Genomic DNA, 18,892 nt, shown 5'->3' on the forward strand with positions numbered 1-18,892 from the left:
TTCACAAAGGATGTTTCTGAAATATAGTTTTCTAGTTATTTTTCTTCCACTGCTAGCACTTAAGGAAGAAATTAGGCCATTTTCTTCATTGTTAAAAAGGTGTACTGTTCATTGACTCATTCAGCAAAAATATCTAAACTGTGCTGGGTGTCCCTGCCTCTCCCGGTCCTCAGGGAGCTCACTGTCCACTGGAACAGACGACACATAAACATGTAATTCCAGAGCCTCTATAAAGGGGATGCACAAAGATGGGGTGGGAGGGGCACAAAGGAGAGATGTCAGTTCTGTGGAGGGCAGGGAGAGGTAGGTTGAAGGCAGGTGCCCAGGGAGGCGGGAGTGTTTTGCCTAAATACTGAAGGAAATGTGAGAGTTCTTTCGGGAGGGGAGCAAGAGAAAACATCCTAGATGGAGGGAATAATGGGAGCAAAGACAGAAGGAAAGACACAGGAACCACAGTGTCCTTCAGGAGAGGGCATAGTCAGCTTGAGCTGCAGCTTACGGATGGACATGCGAGCAGTGCCTCTGAGACGGGGGCGGGAGCCACGTCACCCAAAGCCCTGCGGGCCACATTACGAATTTCATCCTGTGGGCCAGTTTTTCCCAAGGAACATTCGAAGAGCACAGGTGTTCCCAGAATAAGTCAAAAGACACTGATCAAAAGATATAGATATAATGGAATATTATCCAGCCTTGAAAAGGAAGGAAATTCGGACACATGCTACGCATGGATGAACCTTGAAAACATCAGGCTAAATGAAATAAAGGTCAGACACAAAAGGATAAACATTATATGATTCTACTTATATGAGGAATCGAGAATAGCCAAATTCACAGAGACTAGAATGGAGGCTACTAGAGGATGGGGGGCGGGAGGGAGGAACAGGGAGTTACTGTTTAGTGGTTATAATTTCAGTTTGAGACGATGAAAAAGCTCGGGAGATGGGTAGTGGTGAGAGTTGCACAACAATGTGAATGTACTTAATGCCACTGAATTGAGTGCTCAAAAGGTGTTAAAATGGTACATTTTATATTATGCATATTTTACCACAATTTAAAAGTACGGAAAAAAAGAAGTAAAGGGGATGTGGACAAAATATTTACAGAAATAATTCAAAGTTCTTTTTCTTTCCTGACATTAAAATTAGATGTCATTTCTTTGCTTAAGGTGATAGTAATGATTCATTTCTGTTACATAATAACGGCTACTGTTTACCGAAAACTAGCTCTGTGGTAGCTTTACACTCATAGAGATGAGGAAATACAGGCCCAGAGAGGTCAACTAAATGGCCAAGAGCGCATAGCTGGTGAGGGGGCCTTTCTAGGAATCCTAGAATTGGAACTTAGCTCCCAACACCTTGCTCTTTCACCAATCCCCAAGCTGCTTGATCATCTTTCTACTTTTTAGGATATGTCAACATTTTTCTTAAAAAATTCTCCCTTGATCTGCAAAGAAAGTATTGCTTGGCGTTCCTGGGTTCAGAAAGTGTAAGGAGCCTGAGGCATCGCAGAATGAAATGTTCGTTGAGTGTTTACTTTTGACCCACATCTGATACTTTTGAAGGGCTTTGCCCCTCTGCAAGAGAGACCAAAAGAGCGCTCAAAATGAGTCTTAACGCACACACCGTCTTATCTGCTCAGCCTGCCACCTGTCACCGCGCGCTCGGGGGTCTGTCCTGCGCTTGCGGCAGTTGTCTGGAGAATACGGCTTCCAGCCCCCAGCCCCGCAGCCCGGCGGCCGCCGGGGACCCCGCGCGGCCCGTGCGCAGGCGCTCTGCGGCGCCGTGCCTCCGCGCCGCGCTCCGCCGCCCCGAGCGCGCCCTCCCCGGCCGCTGCCCCGCGGCCTGCCCGCTCCGCCCCGCACCGGGGGGCGCGCCGCCCGGCTGCCGCCCTCGCCCCCGGCCCGGCCGGGCGGGCGCCGCCCCGCCCCCTGACCCCGCGGTGCACCCCGCCCGAGCAAAGTCCCCGGGGCGTGAACCCCGGCGCTCCGACTCCGGGGCGGGGACGGGCGGGGACCGGCGGCGGCCGTGCGGGTTCGGGCGGCCAGCGCGCAGTCGGCCCCGTGCAGCGGCCCCGCGCGTCCCCCGCAGCGCCGCCGCCGCCCGCGCCCCCCGCCGGCCCGCCGCCCCTCGCCGCCGCCGCCGCCGCCGCAGCCATGGCGGAAGTCCACAGACGTCAGCATGCCCGGGTGAAAGGAGAAGCCCCCGCGCGGCCCTCCGCGCGCCGACATGAGGAGGCGCTGGGCATGGCGCCGGCCGAGCCGCTGACCGTGCTGCTGAAGCTGCTGGCCGCCGCCTTCTACGGCGTGAGCTCCTTCCTCATCGTCGTGGTCAACAAGAGCGTGCTCACCAGCTACAGGTAGGCCGCGGCGGCGGCGGCGGGCGCGGGCGGCGGGCGCGGGCGCGGGCGCCGGCGGGGCGGGCGCCCGGACTTCGGCCGCGGAGCTGGGGCGGGACGGAGTTGGCGGCGGGGCCGGGGGCGCGGGCGGGCGCGGGGCGTGCGCGCGGAGCGGGCCCTGGGCGGCGGGGCGCGGGTGCGGGGCGCGCTGAGCCCCGTGCGCGCCGGGCGGGGTGGGGAGGGGCGGGCGCCTCCGGCTCCGCACCCAGGGCCGGGGCTGGTCTCCGGGGCCGGCGAGTGCCGCAGCCCCCGTGGGAGGGGTCCGCCGCTGTCACTGGGACCCCGATTAGAGGGGGGAAACCGTTAGAGCAACCTTTGCCTTCACTTCTTGAAAGATCCGTTGCAGGCAGCCAGCTGCAGCCGCGGGATCGCACCGGATGAGACAAGTGGGCGCCCGAGGCTGCAAAATCAGCCGGGTTGCCTGGCCCCGGCGGGGACTTTTCTCCCCCGTTTCCGTTTGGATAAGGGGCAGATAGTGTGTTTTGTATCAGAATGCGCTTTAAGGTTGTCGATGTGCAGATTGAATTCACAGAGCTGCGTTGGGGTTTTTCTGACCCTCTGTTTTTTTTTTCTCTCTCCCGTTTCTGTAGGTTTCCCTCCTCCCTGTGTGTTGGACTTGGCCAGGTTAGTTGGAATCTTCAGCATTACGTGGTTTGTGTCGTTAGAACTTGTGTGTGTGTCTTTCTGTGTAGAACAGTGCATCTGTGTGCTCTGTTTACAGATGGTGGCCACAGTGGCAGTCCTCTGGGTGGGAAAGGCGCTCAGAGTGGTCAAGTTTCCTGACCTTGATAGAAATGTACCTCGAAAGGTAAAAAAAATTAAAGTAATACTTTATTTTCTGAAAAGAAGTCACTATATATATTTTTTTGCATATTTAAAAATTGCAGCCTTGAAATCGCCCAATCCAGAGTGGGTATAATGAGGGTAAAGAGTAAAAGTAGTAACGTGTATTTAAAAAAAAGTCTCACAATCTCTTTAAAGTTAAGGAAAAAAGCCCCTACAAATCTTGTGTTCTGTTTTAATTAATGAACACTTGTTGGGAGTACGACGGTTTTGCATCTTCTGCATCCGTCTAATTTGGCTGGTGTAGGCTGCATTCATTCACTGTTCTGGGGGTTTATCTTCTTCTTCTGTCTGCCTCTGCTTGTCTCTGCTTGAGGATGAAATGCCTTTCCTTTTGCTAGTGGGCTAATGCATTGTCATGTTTTAAAGCAAAGGATGCTTCTGTGCCCTATGGTTGGATCATACTCATATTTCTGTTTCTTTTCCCCCTGTCCATTCTTTCCTCTCTCGTTCTACTGTAGTAGTGCTGTTTATCCAGGAATAATGTTGTGTGGGTGCTTCATGGGGACCACAATTGTGTATGAGAACTAACCTTATGTTTTAAGTGGGAAGAATTTGATCATATAAACAAAACTGTTTCTGTTTGACAGGACCTTGTTTTAGCTATCTTTATTATTGAGTTTTGTTATCCCTTTTTAAATTTTCTAGACGTTTCCACTACCTCTACTATATTTTGGGAACCAAATCACGGGACTGTTCAGCACAAAGAAACTGAAGTATGGATAACTTTATTTTACTAGTGAGGTTAATATAATGTATTCCTAAAATTGTAATCGAATGTTAAATATTTAACACATTGTTATTGATTCTGGAAAAAAATGAAAGGACTAGAAAGTTTCTGTTATTAAATAATGAAGATCACACCAAAGGCTTTTGTTTAAGTTCTTTAAGTTTGAAGAGAAAGAGGAGTTTTTGTTTGTTTTGGGGTTTTTTCACTCACTTTGATGATGGAAGTCTTAAAATGTTATAAAATCTGTGATGGGAGATTTTCATTATTTTTCCAGACCTGCAATAGTGGAGGATGTATGCTTGGCTTTTGGGATTTCAATTCTTTGGCACACTTCATAAATATTATATTTTAGGCAAATTCCTCAAGCCAAATAAGAGGATGGATATGAGAAGTTTGCTGGTTTTTCTTTTACCTTGAGGTAGTTAAAATAATATTAGATGGAACCCTAATTCAAGTATGATTAATACTTTCCCCGGGCCGGATAACTGCAGAGGCGGCATAGTCGCTTTTAGAAAGAGGCAGTAGTTCTCTACCCCGTGACAGCACTGTCTTGTTATCCTCTAACCTCCCAGTTCTTGACTTCTCCACTTAAGGAGTGGAGTATATATTGGGTGTCTGTGATATTAAAATTATACGCATAGGGAAACTACTTAACAGAAACCCATGGCTTCACCCCTTGCATATGAGCTAAGCCCCTGCTATATTGGATGATTGTAAAACAGAAGGAGGAGCTCTCTAAGGATCAGAGGCAGAGAGATTTTCATTTCCTCTTTCTTCAGAACCCAGAAACCTGAGTGAATGGCCACGGTGAATCTCTGGGGAGGGTGTCCTGGAGGTCAGATTTATCATGGGTGGGGGCATCCTTTTCCATCTCATTACCCGGTCGGAAGGAAATGCAGGCCTGCTGCGAAGTGCTGCTTGTCTGGAGTTCGCTCTTTTTCATACTTTGTCATCCATCCATCTGTTCACACCCTATCTCTGATTGCCAGTATAAGGCACTTTGGAGTGAGATGAGATTTATTCACAAATGACTGTATGGCAAGAGGCTGTCTGTTGGATTAGTGCAAGCAAAATGCTCTGAAACTTTAGAGGAAGACAAAATTACTTCCACAAAAGGACAACCAAGGGATGTTTCTTGGGGGAGATTATCAGAGATGTGGTTTGGAGGGTTGAGGGTTGGAAAGGGAGGTGAGTCTAGGAAAGAAAGGAGAAAGACGTCTTATTCTCTTAAAGACTAGCAAGGTTACTGTTCAGGGTGTTTACCAGACACGCAGACTAAAATTGAAAAGTTGCTCTTAGTAGTCTTTGATAATAAATGTGTGATCTCTACCATTTTATAGTTAGTTTGGTGTCCTCATCTCTAGTAGTTTTATAAAAGCAACCCCATCAGGCTTTCAAATAAGAATTATTTGTAGAGAGAAATAAAGGTTTAATTTAATCACAGTTTAATCAGCATGGAATTTCCATAATGGAAGGAAGAGATTAGCATTATTTTAAAATACTAGTTTGGAGAAACTTAGTTTAAAAAAAATAAAATGTTAAACTTTGTTTCACCCAATTACCTGTTTCTCTTTTTTTTGCAGCTTGCCAATGTTTACAGTTCTGAGAAGGTTCTCCATCCTGTTTACAATGTTTGCTGAAGGAGTTTTACTCAAGTGAGCCAAATTTCTAATATATCCAGTCTTTAACCAACTTTAGTCACCTTGAAAAGCTGCCCAGCATACATGAGATATTAAAATTATTTGTCTTGTTTCTACTTTATCTTTTGAGACGTTTAGGCAACTTTCTTCCTTTGCTGTAGGAATTGATAGTTTATGGGAGCAGTAATCGGGAAGGTTACGAAGGAAACCTGTCTGAACGTAAGATGTACTTTCCAGAATTCGTATACCTACTGCTGCCGCTGGGTGCAGCCGGGTCAGAAGCACCAGCATAGGTTTTCAATAGTGTTCACGTCTTGGCTGCTTTTATCACGAACATGTGAGACCCTTTTCTACTTAAAGAAATTCTGATTTGAAAAGTTCAAATGCATTAATAATCACAAATGAGAAGAATAAGAAAAAAATGAGTATGCTTATTTATATAACAAAATAAGTTTTTGCTTCATCAAAGGGGTTCTTTTTTTTTTTATTGAGTTATTGATAGGTTACAATCTTGTGAAATTTCAATTGTACATTAATGTTTGTCAGTCATGTTGTAGGTGCACCACTTCACCCTTTGTGCCCACCCCCCACCCCACCTTTCCCGTGGTATCCACTAAACTGTTCTTAGTCCATAATTTTAAATTCCTCATATGAGTGGAGTCATACACAGATTATCTTTCTCTCGCTGGCTTATTTCACTTAACATAATTCTCTCAAGGTCCATCCATGTTATTGCAAATGGAATGATTTTGTTCTGTTTTGCAGCTGAGTAGTATTCCATTGTATATATGTACCACATCTTCTTTATCCATTCGTCTGTTGCTGGACACTTAGGTTGCTTCCACGTCTTGGCTGTTGCAAACAGTGCTGCAATAAACATTGGGGTGCACAGGACTTTTGGGATTGCTGACTTCAAGCTCTTTGGATAAATACCCAGTAGTGGGATGGCTGGATCGTATGGTAGTTCTAGTTTTAGTTTTTTGAGGAATCTCCATACTGTTTTCCATAGTGGCTGCACCAGTTTGTATTCCCACCAGCAGTGTATGAGGGTTCCTTTTTCTCCGCAACCTCTCCAACATTTGTTGCTATTAGTTTTAGATATTTTTGTCATTCTAACGGGTGTAAGGTGATATCTTAGTGTAGTTTTGATTTGCATTTCCCTGATGATCAGTGATGATGAGCATCTTTTCATGTGCCTATTGGCCATCAGTATATCTTCTTTGGAGAAATGTCTGTTCATGTCTCCAGCTCAAAGGGGTTCTTTTAAACATCCAATCTCTTGGAAACGTTTTTCCAGTTCCTTCTAAACATTATCCATTCCTCGGAAACATGATTGTTTATAGGTTTATTAAAGAAAACATCATATGTTTTTTGCTTGTGTTCTAAAGTGAGTCTGTGAATAACTCAAGTCACATTTATATATTAATTGTTTTATTTTGTAGGAAGACTTTTTCTTGGGGTATCAAGATGACTGTATTTGCGATGATTATTGGAGCTTTCGTAGCTGCCAGGTAAGATGTGGGCCTGTGTAAAACCTATGAGAGCACATTAGAAAGTATCAATAGTTATTCATAATAAATGACCAATTATGAATAAAGAGAATTTTTTATAGGCTGGATAAGAACCATGTCTTGAAAAGCATCCAAAGGCTCTTCAAAAAGCTAAATCTTGGGGGCCAGCCCAGTGGCCGAGTGGTTAAAGTTCTGCATGCTCTGCTTTGGTGGCCTGGGTTCATGGTTTTGCATCCTGGGTGTGGACCTACTCTGCTCATCAGCCATGCTTTGGAGGCATTGCACATACAAAGTAGAGGAAGATTGGCACAGGTGTTAGCTCAGGGCCAATCTTCCTCAAGTGAAAAAAGAGGAGGATTAGCAACAGATGTTAGGGCGAATCTTCCTCACCAAAAAAAAAAAAAAAAAAAAACTACATCTTTTTGGTTGTATTAAGAGCAAGCCAGGCAAAATGAGATTATTAGGGTTTTTAAAAGTTAAATTCATGTAATTTAGCGTTTATTTTACCATCTTCTGCTTATTGGGCACATACCACGTGCCATACAATATGTTCAGCATTTTACACATATTTATGTATTCTTCACAACAACTCTGAAAGATATGGGTATAGTTTTCCTATTTTATAGTTGAGGAAACTAAAACCTAAGTTCAAAGACTTTCTCAAGGTCACACAGCCAGCACACCGCAGAGCTGGAATTTGAACCTGTGCCTGCCTCCAGAGCCTGCACTTTCATAGCTCTCGGGGCATTCTTTTACTTTGCATGCTGGTAAAGAAAATAGTGTCTCATAAAAGGCAAATGACCAGGAATTATTTGCCTTGGGGAATAGTAAATAATAGAATTGCTTTATTTGGCCTCACTTAAGATATATCACAAAAGCCATAACTTAGATATTCTATTAAATTATTAAAGCTTTTTCCATTGTTCTTACGTTTTAGTTTTAAAATGAGTGGAGAAAATGTATACCCAAAGACTGAGAAAGTTAAAATGATGGCCAGAAGCCTTCTCCAACGTTTTGCTTTTCCCAGGGCCTGCGTATGTGGGTTCGCTAATGCCACAAACTCTGTGGGACGTGTATTTTCCATCTGGGAGTTCAGTGTGCTATTGGATTGGCTCATTCATCATATCCCTGTGCTGTAGGTGGGGGGAAAGTATTATAAGTCAAGTCCTCTTCCACCCTAAATCTCCAAGTGAAATTTCGTTCCTAAAAACAGAGGCTAGAACAGTTGGTTACTAGAGTTTTGTCGTGTAGCTGACTGAATCCGTCTAGGCAGCACTGCTTCCTTGGAGGAAAATTCTACCCAAGGCCCCTCCCTTTCTTTTTAGAGCTGCCCTGCTTGTCTTTGAAGCATTTCCTTGAAGCTGGTGGGATGCAAAATTGGGGCAAACAACAGGAGTTCCTCAGGGCTAACTGGCCTGCAGAGAGTTTCTGAGGAGGAATGCTCTCTGGACCAGCCTTGTCTCAATGAGAACCTTTTGCTTCCGAAAGAGACTGGGAGGAAGGGAGTCTGAAGTTAGAGGGACCTCAGGCTGCTTGGAAGAGCAGGTGTGCGTTAGTTAGGCTGTTTCTGCCTCAAATGGCAGTGGCTTGAAGCGCCTCAGAAGCCTCGTTCCATGTGGTAGTTTAGCTACAAATGTGTAGTGTCTTTGTAAAATGACAGACTGTGAGGCCGCTATTTTAGCTAGGGTGCTAAAGTATGCTGAGGGCTTACTTTACTGAGATTTTCATTTATTCTGTTCAACTTACTAAGTTCTTATATTGTGCTTGGTGTTCCGCTAAATACTAGAAAACTTCAGTTTCCCTAATCCTGCCAGTTATACCTCATATGCAATTATTTAAGTATTTGAGTTCATGCTGTGTGCTTCGACACTGTTGTAGCTTCATCTTGGTTAGGACTAACCGCGATCCACACTTCAGAAATGCCACCCAGGGGGCCAGTCCGGTGGCACAGCAGTTAAATTCACACATTCCGCTTCGGCGACCTGGAGTTCGCCGGTTCGGATCCCGGGTGTGGACATGGCACCACTTGGCAAGCCATGCTGTGGTAGGCGTCCCACACATAAAGTAGAGGAAGATGGGCACGGATGTGAGCTCAGGGCCAGCCTTCCTCAGTAAAAAGAGGAGGATTGGCAGCAGTTAGCTCAGGGCTCATCTTCCTCAAAAAAAAAAAAAAAGAAAAGAAAAAAAAAGAAATGCTACCCAGTGGCCCAACCACCTTTGCAAGATAGTCCTACCTGTTATGTGACCCTTGGGAAAATCACATTAACAACTTTGTCTTTCAGTTTCTTTGTCTATGAAATTGACCTCTGATGCCTTTTGTCTGCTTCAGGTGGATTGTAATGGTGAATTTGGTTGCTGCTTGTTGTTTGCTGACTGAATTTAGAGCAGTGTGCTATTAGCTGACATGATTGGTTATTGCTAATTTTTGTGTTTAAATGCTAGTGCTCTCATTTCTGAATACTCCCTTATTAAGTATGAAATTGCACACTGTAACCAGGAATCAAGAAATACCAGCAGCTGATAAAATGCCTGATGTTCACTTACCTAGATAACAATATGTTCTTGCAAATATTATAGTTCAGACCTATCTAAAATTAAATGCATGTCCATTAAATGTAACTTGTTATTAAAGTGTTCCTTATGTTTTGCAGCTCTGACTTGGCATTTGATCTGGAAGGATATGTTTTTATTCTGATAAACGATGTCCTGACAGCAGCAAATGGTGCATACGTAAAGCAAAAATTAGATTCAAAAGTAGGTAGCAATTTAAAGCTTCTTTAAGACATGGTTACTGATGTTAGGAATGGTAATATCAAGTCATCAGGGGAAAGTGAGGAATAAAGAAAAATACTTAGAAGGGATGGGAAAGATGGGATCTCTGAGGGTAGAATGCCTGTACTTTGATGCTCATGTAAGAAACTTTATTTTTCAATTAATGAATTAGCAATTGGATTTAACTGTTGGCTTTTCTGGAAGGCATTGGGTGAATGTTGACTTTGAGTGAGATAGGGGTGTTAGTAACGAGTGCTCTTGAGAGAAAAGTGTCATGAATGTTCATGGCTGTGTTCTGCAGGACTTGGTGAGGGGCCTGGGCAAGAGAGAGATAACTGGAAGCTCTCGAGCCGATTGAGGAGAAGTGGGTGTTGGAAGGGGCACAGAACAAGATGGACTGCATATTTGTCCTACAAGCAGGGAGCGCTGGGGTCGCTGTCTCTCTCGGGGCAACGCCAGCTCCCCGGCCTCCATCTCTTAGGCATGAGCTCTGTGTACCCAGCTACTTTCCCTCAACCTGCAGTGTGCTCACAAAGGCTTTCCAGATAGCTTTTGTTTGCTTGCTATATGCTTTGAATATAGACACGCTCAATTTTAGTTTTAGATCAAGCCAGACCACCAGAAAGCTTGAGTACCTGAGCCACAGTGCTCTTGCTGCATTGTGGTGTGAGCATATGTCGTTGTCACAAGAAGCTCTGTGGCGCTCAGCTCTGATATCATCGGGTCGTTGTAGAAGGAGTTGTTCTTTCTCTCATCCTGTGTCCTGTATAAGGACCCACATGAGATATTTATCGTAGATGGCACCATAGTTTTTCCTGAGCAGCTGGTGTGTTTTTAATCTCTTCTTTAAGTCTTGTAACTGACCATGGCTTTATCTCATTTTCCTACTCATGTTTTCCTTTCAGTCAGATGACCTGTTGGCTTGGTTTTTGGTGTGCTCTGTTGTATGTACAGTATTTCTGAAACTCAGGGCCTTTCTTGGAGCTCAGATCATCCCCTCCCTGCTCAACAGTAGTGTTGGTATCGAGTTTGTATCGTCTCGGTGGGGGCTTTGCCCTCTCCTGAAAGAACCGTACCATGCATGGCCATCCCGGGAGCTTTCCTTATTCTCAGAGAATCTTTATTTTGAATATCCTTGAAGAGCTGGGGTCAGTGTAGATCTGGTTCCAACAAATTTTCTTTAAATATGCCTTTCATGTCTTTTTCTCCATTTATTTGCCTTGCTGGCTCTCTAAGATAATTGCATTTTAGCGGAAGCTACTATTAAAACATTTCATCTTTTTGAAATAGAGAAAAGGGAGCAGTTAGAGGCTTAGTTCTACTCTGTTTTTTCCTTCAGCCCATTTGCTGCTTTGGAAAATAGGTATGAATAGTAACATTTCATTTGTCAGGCAGCCTCGGTTATCTAAACAGTGCTGTCCAATAGAAGTTTCTCTGATGATGGAAATTTTCTGTCTCTCTGCTGCCATTAACAGCAGCCACTAGCCCCATGTGGCTGTCGAGCACTTGATAAGTGACTGGCACAACTGAGGAACTGAATTAGTAGTTTAATGTAATTAAGTTGAAATAGCAGCCTAGGGCTAGTGGCCGCTGTGTTGGACAGCACATTCTAGGGTACATCCTAGAACCTGGAAGAAAGCAGAGAGAGTTTCTGAGTATTTTATTCCCGGGAGAGCTCCATAGTTCCTCACTCAGAAGTAACTTAAGACTGACTCGTATAGGAACTTTTGAGCATATTGATCTGCTTTTCATAGTTTATGGATTGGGAGCAACACACTGGAAGCTGGAATTCTGTTTAGAGGCACAGAGGCTTCCAGTAGTCTGAAAGGTCAGCCAACAACAGGTCAGAAATAAACAGGGCACTGTAGAAGTCCAATGGAAGGGCTCAAAAACGATTCAGGGGCCATTAGACGGTGTTGAGGGCAGCACCATAGAAGAACACGGTGCAGGAACACAGGTTTGTGTCGATGCCTAAACTAAGTTTTATCCATGTACTCAGTGTAAGAAGGCAGGGAAAAAGGTACTCAAAACAAGTTAAAATGTGAAAAGAAAAACAACAGTTTGGCATTTAAGTTTTTGCTGTTTGTCAGGTGTCTGTGTGTGTGTGTGTGTGTGTGGACATCCTCTCCTTCCTGGATAACACCCTTGTCTCTGGCTGACTGGGCACCTGTTGTTAAAGGCTGTTTTGTCCTGGTCTGGCTTTTTTCTTGCTGCCCTAGGGATGAGGCACACTTTCACTGATGCTTGTGGTGGCCGGAAGCCGTCGGTTATTTGGTTTATCCAAGAGGCAGTGTGGCCATACCGAGATGCATTTTGTAAAGCCGGAGTTTTATTGCATACATAGTTTCAGGACTGCTCATAATCATCGTCCCTTCAGCGTGAGTCATCGGGCAGAAAGTTAGTGCCGCATTTCAGACTGAACGTAGCTGTTGCATTTAAAACATTTTTAACTTCAAAGCAGTCACACTAGTAACAGATTTATGGTAGAAGTAGTAGAAACATGGATAATCGAGAGGAAGAAAACTAAGTCTGTAATCCTACCGTCAGGTGAGAAGCAGTGTTCTGGTGGATGTCCTTCAGTGTGTGCACGTGGACACACTCAACTGTGGAAAACTTTAAACAAGGGGGATGATGCGTGTTTCCTAACCTATTTTTTGTTTAGTGCTGTTTCATGAACACATTTCCTTGTCAGTCGGTGTTATTAAACGTTTTTAGTGGTTGCATACTGTTTCATTATGTAGTTATGTGACAGCCTAATCAACTAGTTTTCTCTCGTTGGGTATTTGTTTCTAGTTTCTCGAAGCTGCTTTTGAGAAGCAGTTTGACTTTTCCCGTCTTTCAGTGATCTTTCAGTCACGGAAGTTAGTCAGGTGTCGCTGTCCACTGCGCCTTCTCCTCTCTCCTCCTCCCAAACTCTGGCCTCCTTTTTCAGCGACTCTGCTTCCTGCTGAGTGTCTCAGGCATGTGAGAATCAGAGTGGACCCAGCGGTCTCATAGGCTCCCTGTGTTTCAAGACGTGTGTGGTCCTTCGTTGCTCCCCAGTAGCTGAGGGCGCAACTAGTCATCCTGTGTTTTGGGAGTTGTGGATACCGTAATCTTCATCTGCGTTGTGCCTCACTTGCGTGTTGTCAGAAATACTTCACTGGGAAGCTCTGTGTCTGTGTTGGTCTAGGTATGACTCTGTGTGCCTGGATCTGTCCTTCTGTCTCTCCTAAATGGCCTCTGTTATGGTTCCGAAAAGCCCATGACTGACTGATGACTTGAGTCCATTCTGGAAAGGGACGGGCCACAGGGGTGTGTGTCTATAGAGCTGTGTGTGTGTGTTCGGAAAAACGTCTTCCCCACTTGCTGTTTTGAGGCAGCAAGTTGATGTCATTTTTATTTCTCTGATCTTAAGCACTCAAAGAATTTATTTCAAATGAATTTAAAATCTTGTAAGTTTGCTTTTTTGTTTGTTTTGAAAGCTTAGGTGATCAATGTCTGCAAAACTTCTGACTTGACTAATTTGCTGTGTATTTTCTAGGGGAGGGGTGTGTGTGTGTGTGCGTGTAATGGGGGTGACACTCTGTATGAAGTTGAGTATTTCTATCTGCTAGAGCCAAATGAAACAGCTAATTATGTCCTATCCTAGGAGCTGGGAAAGTACGGTCTGCTCTATTACAATGCTCTGTTCATGATTCTGCCCACCCTGGCCATCGCGTATTTTACAGGAGATGCGCAAAAGGTAAGACTTTCTAATTATGGTTCAATGGCTTATGTTTTTGAATTGTATTATTATTTACGACCAGAAGATAGACTGGGGGGTTGTTAAAAAGAATGTGCTTCTTAAGTGTCCAAAACCAGAATTTACTTTTTAGCTTGCTGATGTCATGCTAACCTTTTCTCTTGGCGTAAGTATTGGATAGTCCTAAAATCGCTCAGAATAGCTCTGGCTGTCAGTGTAAAAATAGCGCCTGCTAGCTGGTGCCCTTCTCTTCTGTGCCAGCAGGACATAGGAAGGGAACTCTTACATTTCTTCTAAACTGCAAAATAGGAGCAGTCACGAACCATTCTTGAGAAACGAAAAATCCTGAAATAGCAGAATTCTTCAAACCCAGACAAAATGCTAGGCTCAAATCTCTTGAGCTCTGTTTTTTGCACAGTTTTCACCTGGCTTAAATCCCAAGCTGGTTTTTTCCCTCAGGAGCTATTTAGCACTTGTGTGGTGACTTAACCATATAAATAGCAACTAATAGAAGAGTTTACTCTTTCTGCAAATGTTTAGCCAAATAAATCCAGAATAGAGGAGCAAAATAAATCCAGACAAGAGTTTTTTCTCTAAAACAAGCTCGTATTCATAGGAGAAAAATTGATACCATTTTGTTAGAATTCACACAGTTTTGCAAACTAAATGGAAATCTAGAATTCTGCCAAGGATTTCTGTCCCAAGAGTCCGTCTAGCGATTCTTCTGGCGAGTAGTTTCTTCAGAATAAATGTGTTGGTTATTTACTCTAATGACAGTGACAATTCCCACAAACCAGTGGGAGCCGGAATAAAGAGAAGAGGTTTTTGAAAGTAGTTAGACTGTAAAAAATTGTTCTTGCATCAAAGGCAGGACAGGAGTGACTGCTTATAAAGCTGTTTTGTGTTTTCATCAAGAACTCTTTCTTTTAAAAAACTGGCATAGGTCACCTGGAACATGTGTCAGTGTTTTAATGAACTGTGACCTGGCTGCCAGCATGCCTAAGAATGGCTCCAAAGTAGGACACAGAGCTATTGCTCTGACTAATAGAGGGTGTTGAATAAGTATCCTGTGGCTTTGAAAAAAGTGGGAAGAGAAACTAACATCAATTGATTCCCTGTTATGTGCTGGTCACTCTGTGTACGTAATAAAATGTAGTTCCCATAATGCCCTAGAACAGTGGAATTATCCCTATTTTACCAGTGTGGCAGTAGAGGTTCAGAGAGACTGAGTAGCTTGCCCATCGTCGTACTGTCGGTGGGTAGTAGAGTCAGGATTTGAACCCAAGCCTGACTCCAGAGGCCGTGGTCTTTCCTCAGTGTTCTGCCTCCCTTTCGAAGTGTCTGGCAGGAGCACCCCTCGCTCTGTGGCTTTGGGGCAAGAATGAATGTGAAGTAGCCAGGCCGCTCATGGCAGCACAGAGGGTTCCGAATCTTGAGGCCAATCTGCACATGGGAAAGTTGGAAGAATTAATGGGGTTAGGTATTCTACAGACTTGGCAAAGGTAGAATTTTCATTAACTTGAAACTTTGACTAGTGGCTTGTAGCTACTTGAAAAAATTGACCAAGGAAAATATTTCTCCATTCCTGAGTAATGATCATTTATCTAGAAGTCATCTGCCAGGTTGTAGCATAATTCATGCATATTTCAAAGTTCAGTAACACACATTCAATTTGAGATGCTTCAGTATAATTAAGAATGTTTACTCATAGTGGAAAAAATTACTTTGTCGGCTATATTAGGATGAGATTTAGGTTTTTCTCTTACTCTTTTTTTTTTTGGAAGCAGAGGAGTGGGATTTGAGTGATCTTTTTGTTTTTCCCAATGAAAGTGCCAGGCAGAGTTCAAAAAGGTTTATTTGGAAGAATAATGGTTTTTAAGAATGACAGAATTCGTCTAGGTACTTTGAAGGTGGGATGATAGATTAATTATGGAAGCTGAACTCACTGCTGTGTAATCAAACCCCATCGGTGTTTTGGGTTTCACATACATTTTTCTTCATCCTCACTCTTATTAGTAATTAATGTGGTTCTTATAAAACATTTAGTGGGGTGTAGATGGGCACACTGGCTAGCAGTCTTGCCATCTCATGCTCTTTTTCTTAACATTCTTTCCTTAACCTGCTCTGCCTCTAACAATCTCCAATGGTTATTTAGTGCTGTTGTGTGTCTCACAGTGCTAGGTGATAAGGCTCAGGTGATAAGAAAAAAGAAGATGGCTTAGATGGTGTTCTTGCTTTTGAGGACCATACGGTTGTCTTGGGGAGCAGCCCTGTCAACATCAGAGCAATGAACTGTTACAGGTTCTGTGGGAGAAGTGTTTCAGGGGCATTGTCGGGTGTAAAATGGAAGTGGGTCAGTTCTTTCTCCTTGTTGGGGATGGATGCCTCATGGAGCTTTGCCTACAAACAAAATTAAAATATGAGTGATGTGAATAATTAGTATTGTTTTGGGAGGTTGTGAATTAAACTTGAAACTTAGAAAGTGAGAATTCTAAGTTTGTCACTGTTCCTAAATTTCTTGTGAGCTTATGAGACAAGTCACTACGATTTCATTCTATGTTCAATTTAGATTGGTGTTTCTAAGCATCTTTCTTATGCTAAGAAAGCCCTGGGCCAAGTTCTCTTGGGAATATGTGAGAAAGAGGAAACAGTCCTTCCCACACAAGGAAGACGTTTGGCGTGCTGCAGAGATGGTGTAAGATCTAGCACCAAAGTGCGTGCCCGTCAGTCAGTCCTGTAAGTGTTCAGGTTAGGAAGAAATCGGTGTGGGCTGAATAGCAAGACGGGCTTTTTAGGGGCCGGCCCCGTGGCCGAGTGGTTAAGTTCATGTGCTCCGCTTCTGTGGCCCAGGGTTTTGCTGGTTCGGATCCTGGGCGCGGACATGGCACTGCTCATCAGGCCATGTTGAGTGAGCGTCTCACAGCAGACCCAGAAGGACCTACAACTAGAATATACAAGTATGTACTGGGGGGCTTTGGGGAGGAGGAGGAGAAAAATAAGATTGGCAACAGATGTGAGCTCAGGTGCTCATCTTTAATAATTAAAAAAAGATTGGCTTTTTAGAGGAGCTGGGGCTTGGTTTTCTTATCCATCGAATGCAACAAGTAATGCTACCCTGTTCTGGGGGTGGTTGTCCGAGATGTAACTTAGAGAGGAGGCTTAGTGGCTTCCTGTTGTTAACCAGCATAGAGACAGTGGGTGGAGCCATGGGTGACCTGCTGTGTTCAGGAGGCTCGTAGAAGAGGTTGCAGTTCATTTCTTCCACTGGAAGGTTCCGTTTCTTAGTCATCAGTGGACTGTTGGTCTGAAGTCCTGGCAAGAGGGGTTCACATTACAGAGTGGGGTTTGTGGCAGGCTTCAGGCGAGAGTTTTCTAGTAAGTCGGGTTCATTTTCCCTGTGTGTCTTTTAGACTTGTGCTTTATTCCAAAATATGCATACATATAAGTAGACAAACATTTGTGTATGTGCACATATTTTTTTAAGAGTAAACGCTTGTGTGTGACAGTTTGTCTTTAAATAAAGCTCTTCCCGTATGAATAATCTGAGCCTGCTCCTGGCCTTTGGTAATACTTTACCTGGAGGGTGTGATGCCCTGTGCCTGACCGGATGCTTCCACGTGCTCCTTTCCCTCATCCTCGTTGTCTGCCTGTGAGGTGGGTTGTGTGATTTATGGAGGGTGAGGACGTGCTTAAGGTTGCCCAGCGGCAGAGTTCCGCAGTAGAACCAGTCTGACTGACTCCAGATAGGTCCCTCCCTGGGTGCCTGGCTACATCTGTCTCTCAAAGCCCGTTGTTGCCTCCCTGACTTATTTTCCCTCCTACTGGGACTCCATGCAGGGCTTTCTCAGACCAAGCGCTTGGGTGTGAGAAACGCTTCGCAGTAGTATTAAAAGTGGAGCCTGCAGCTTGGCCTTGTGGCCACTTAATTGTTAGAAATAATCATGTTTCTTTCATTCAGCTAATATTTATTGAGTGTCTATTACGTGTCAGGTGCTGTTCTAAGTTAAAAAAAAGAAAAGGCACGTCCCTGCTTTCAAGGAGCTTGCGTTCCCATGGGCGGAGATAGACTAGACACGGTTGCGTGCTGAGAGCTGTGTAGAGCCCGGAGACAGGAGAGGGGTGGGAAGTGCTGTTTGGGTAAGAAGGTTAGGGAAGGCGCTTCACCTGGGCAGACTCCGAGCTGCGTGGACTGGGGGACCCGATTGTGCGGCTCTTTGGGAGGAGTGAGCCAGGTTGAGGGGAGAGCAGGTTCTCAGTGGTGAGGCGGGAGTGTCAGCTGGTTCACAGGGAGCATTTTCGGAATAGGGAGATGCCAGGAAAAGTCAAGGTGGGCCTTGAAGGATGTGGAGGAAGAGAAGCAAAGGAAGTGCTCTAGGTTGACTAATAGCAGGAGCACGGGCACAACTGTAAGACCGCTCTGCAGGGTGGTCAGGAGGTGGAGGTCAAGGACTGGGCACTGGGAGAGACCACAGTGAGCCTCTTATTTTCAGTAGTTCCAGCCTCTTATTTCACAGATGAGGAAACTGGGGGCCAAAGAGGGCTCAGGACCAGAACCCAGATCTCCTGACTCTACTGCTAGTGCTCTCGCCCTTCCCACCACATCACAGCCTGCTCCCTTCTCAGTTGGGACCAGTGCTAGACACAGGAATTTGAAATTGTGCAGATAGTGACAAATCCCTAAATTTTTGTGATGTAAGTGGTACAATGGAGAGACTTTGGGGCTGGAATGCAGAAGACCAGCAGCCTCCAGTTCTGCCTTGACCACTGTCTGACCCTGGACAAGTCCCTTCTGCTCTCTTCCCTGCTTTGTCGTGTGGAAACTGAGGATGTTGCATCAGCTGAGTTGGTTGGTTCTCTGGGTAGGGCCCTTTCCGGGGCTGAGATGGTTTCTGAGAAGTAGGACACATGCCAGTGTGGAGACCAGGCTGCTGTGCTGACAGTTGGGTGAGCAGCTGCTCCTGGGCTTCTGAGAACCCAGGCTAATAACTGCTCTCATCTGTTGGACCCCCTGGCTGTCCCGGCCCTGGGCCATTTTGCATGGAAGCTCCCTATGTATTGAATGAAAAGATCTCCAAGATATGTTGTTAAATGAAAAAGCACGGTGTAACACAATGTGTATGGCATGCTACCTTTTGAGTAAAATAAAAAGGGAAAAACAAGAATATATACACAGGGGTGGGCCCTGTGGCTGAGTGGTTAAGTTCATGCGCTCTGCTTCAGCGGCCTGGAGTTCACGGGTTCGGATCACGCATGTGGACCTACCCACTGCTCATCAAGC

At 44.8% G+C, this 18,892-nt stretch overlaps 1 protein-coding gene across 1 annotated transcript in view; it reads left to right on the forward strand.

Moving 5' to 3' along the window:
- The first annotated feature begins 1,915 nt into the window (after positions 1-1,915).
- The window catches only part of SLC35D1 (solute carrier family 35 member D1), a 48,613-nt gene continuing 31,636 nt past the window's right edge, over positions 1,916-18,892 (forward strand). The window contains exons 1-8 of the mRNA XM_070592236.1: positions 1,916-2,355; positions 2,985-3,018; positions 3,116-3,202; positions 3,886-3,953; positions 5,551-5,622; positions 7,050-7,118; positions 9,770-9,872; positions 13,522-13,614. Coding sequence (XP_070448337.1) covers positions 2,153-2,355; positions 2,985-3,018; positions 3,116-3,202; positions 3,886-3,953; positions 5,551-5,622; positions 7,050-7,118; positions 9,770-9,872; positions 13,522-13,614 — 729 coding nt within the window. The 5' untranslated portion in view covers positions 1,916-2,152. The remainder of the gene's footprint in view (positions 2,356-2,984; positions 3,019-3,115; positions 3,203-3,885; positions 3,954-5,550; positions 5,623-7,049; positions 7,119-9,769; positions 9,873-13,521; positions 13,615-18,892) is intronic.

This window comes from Equus przewalskii, chromosome 24 (genome assembly GCF_037783145.1).
Source record: "Equus przewalskii isolate Varuska chromosome 24, EquPr2, whole genome shotgun sequence".
Taxonomy (NCBI): Eukaryota; Metazoa; Chordata; class Mammalia; order Perissodactyla; family Equidae; genus Equus; species Equus przewalskii.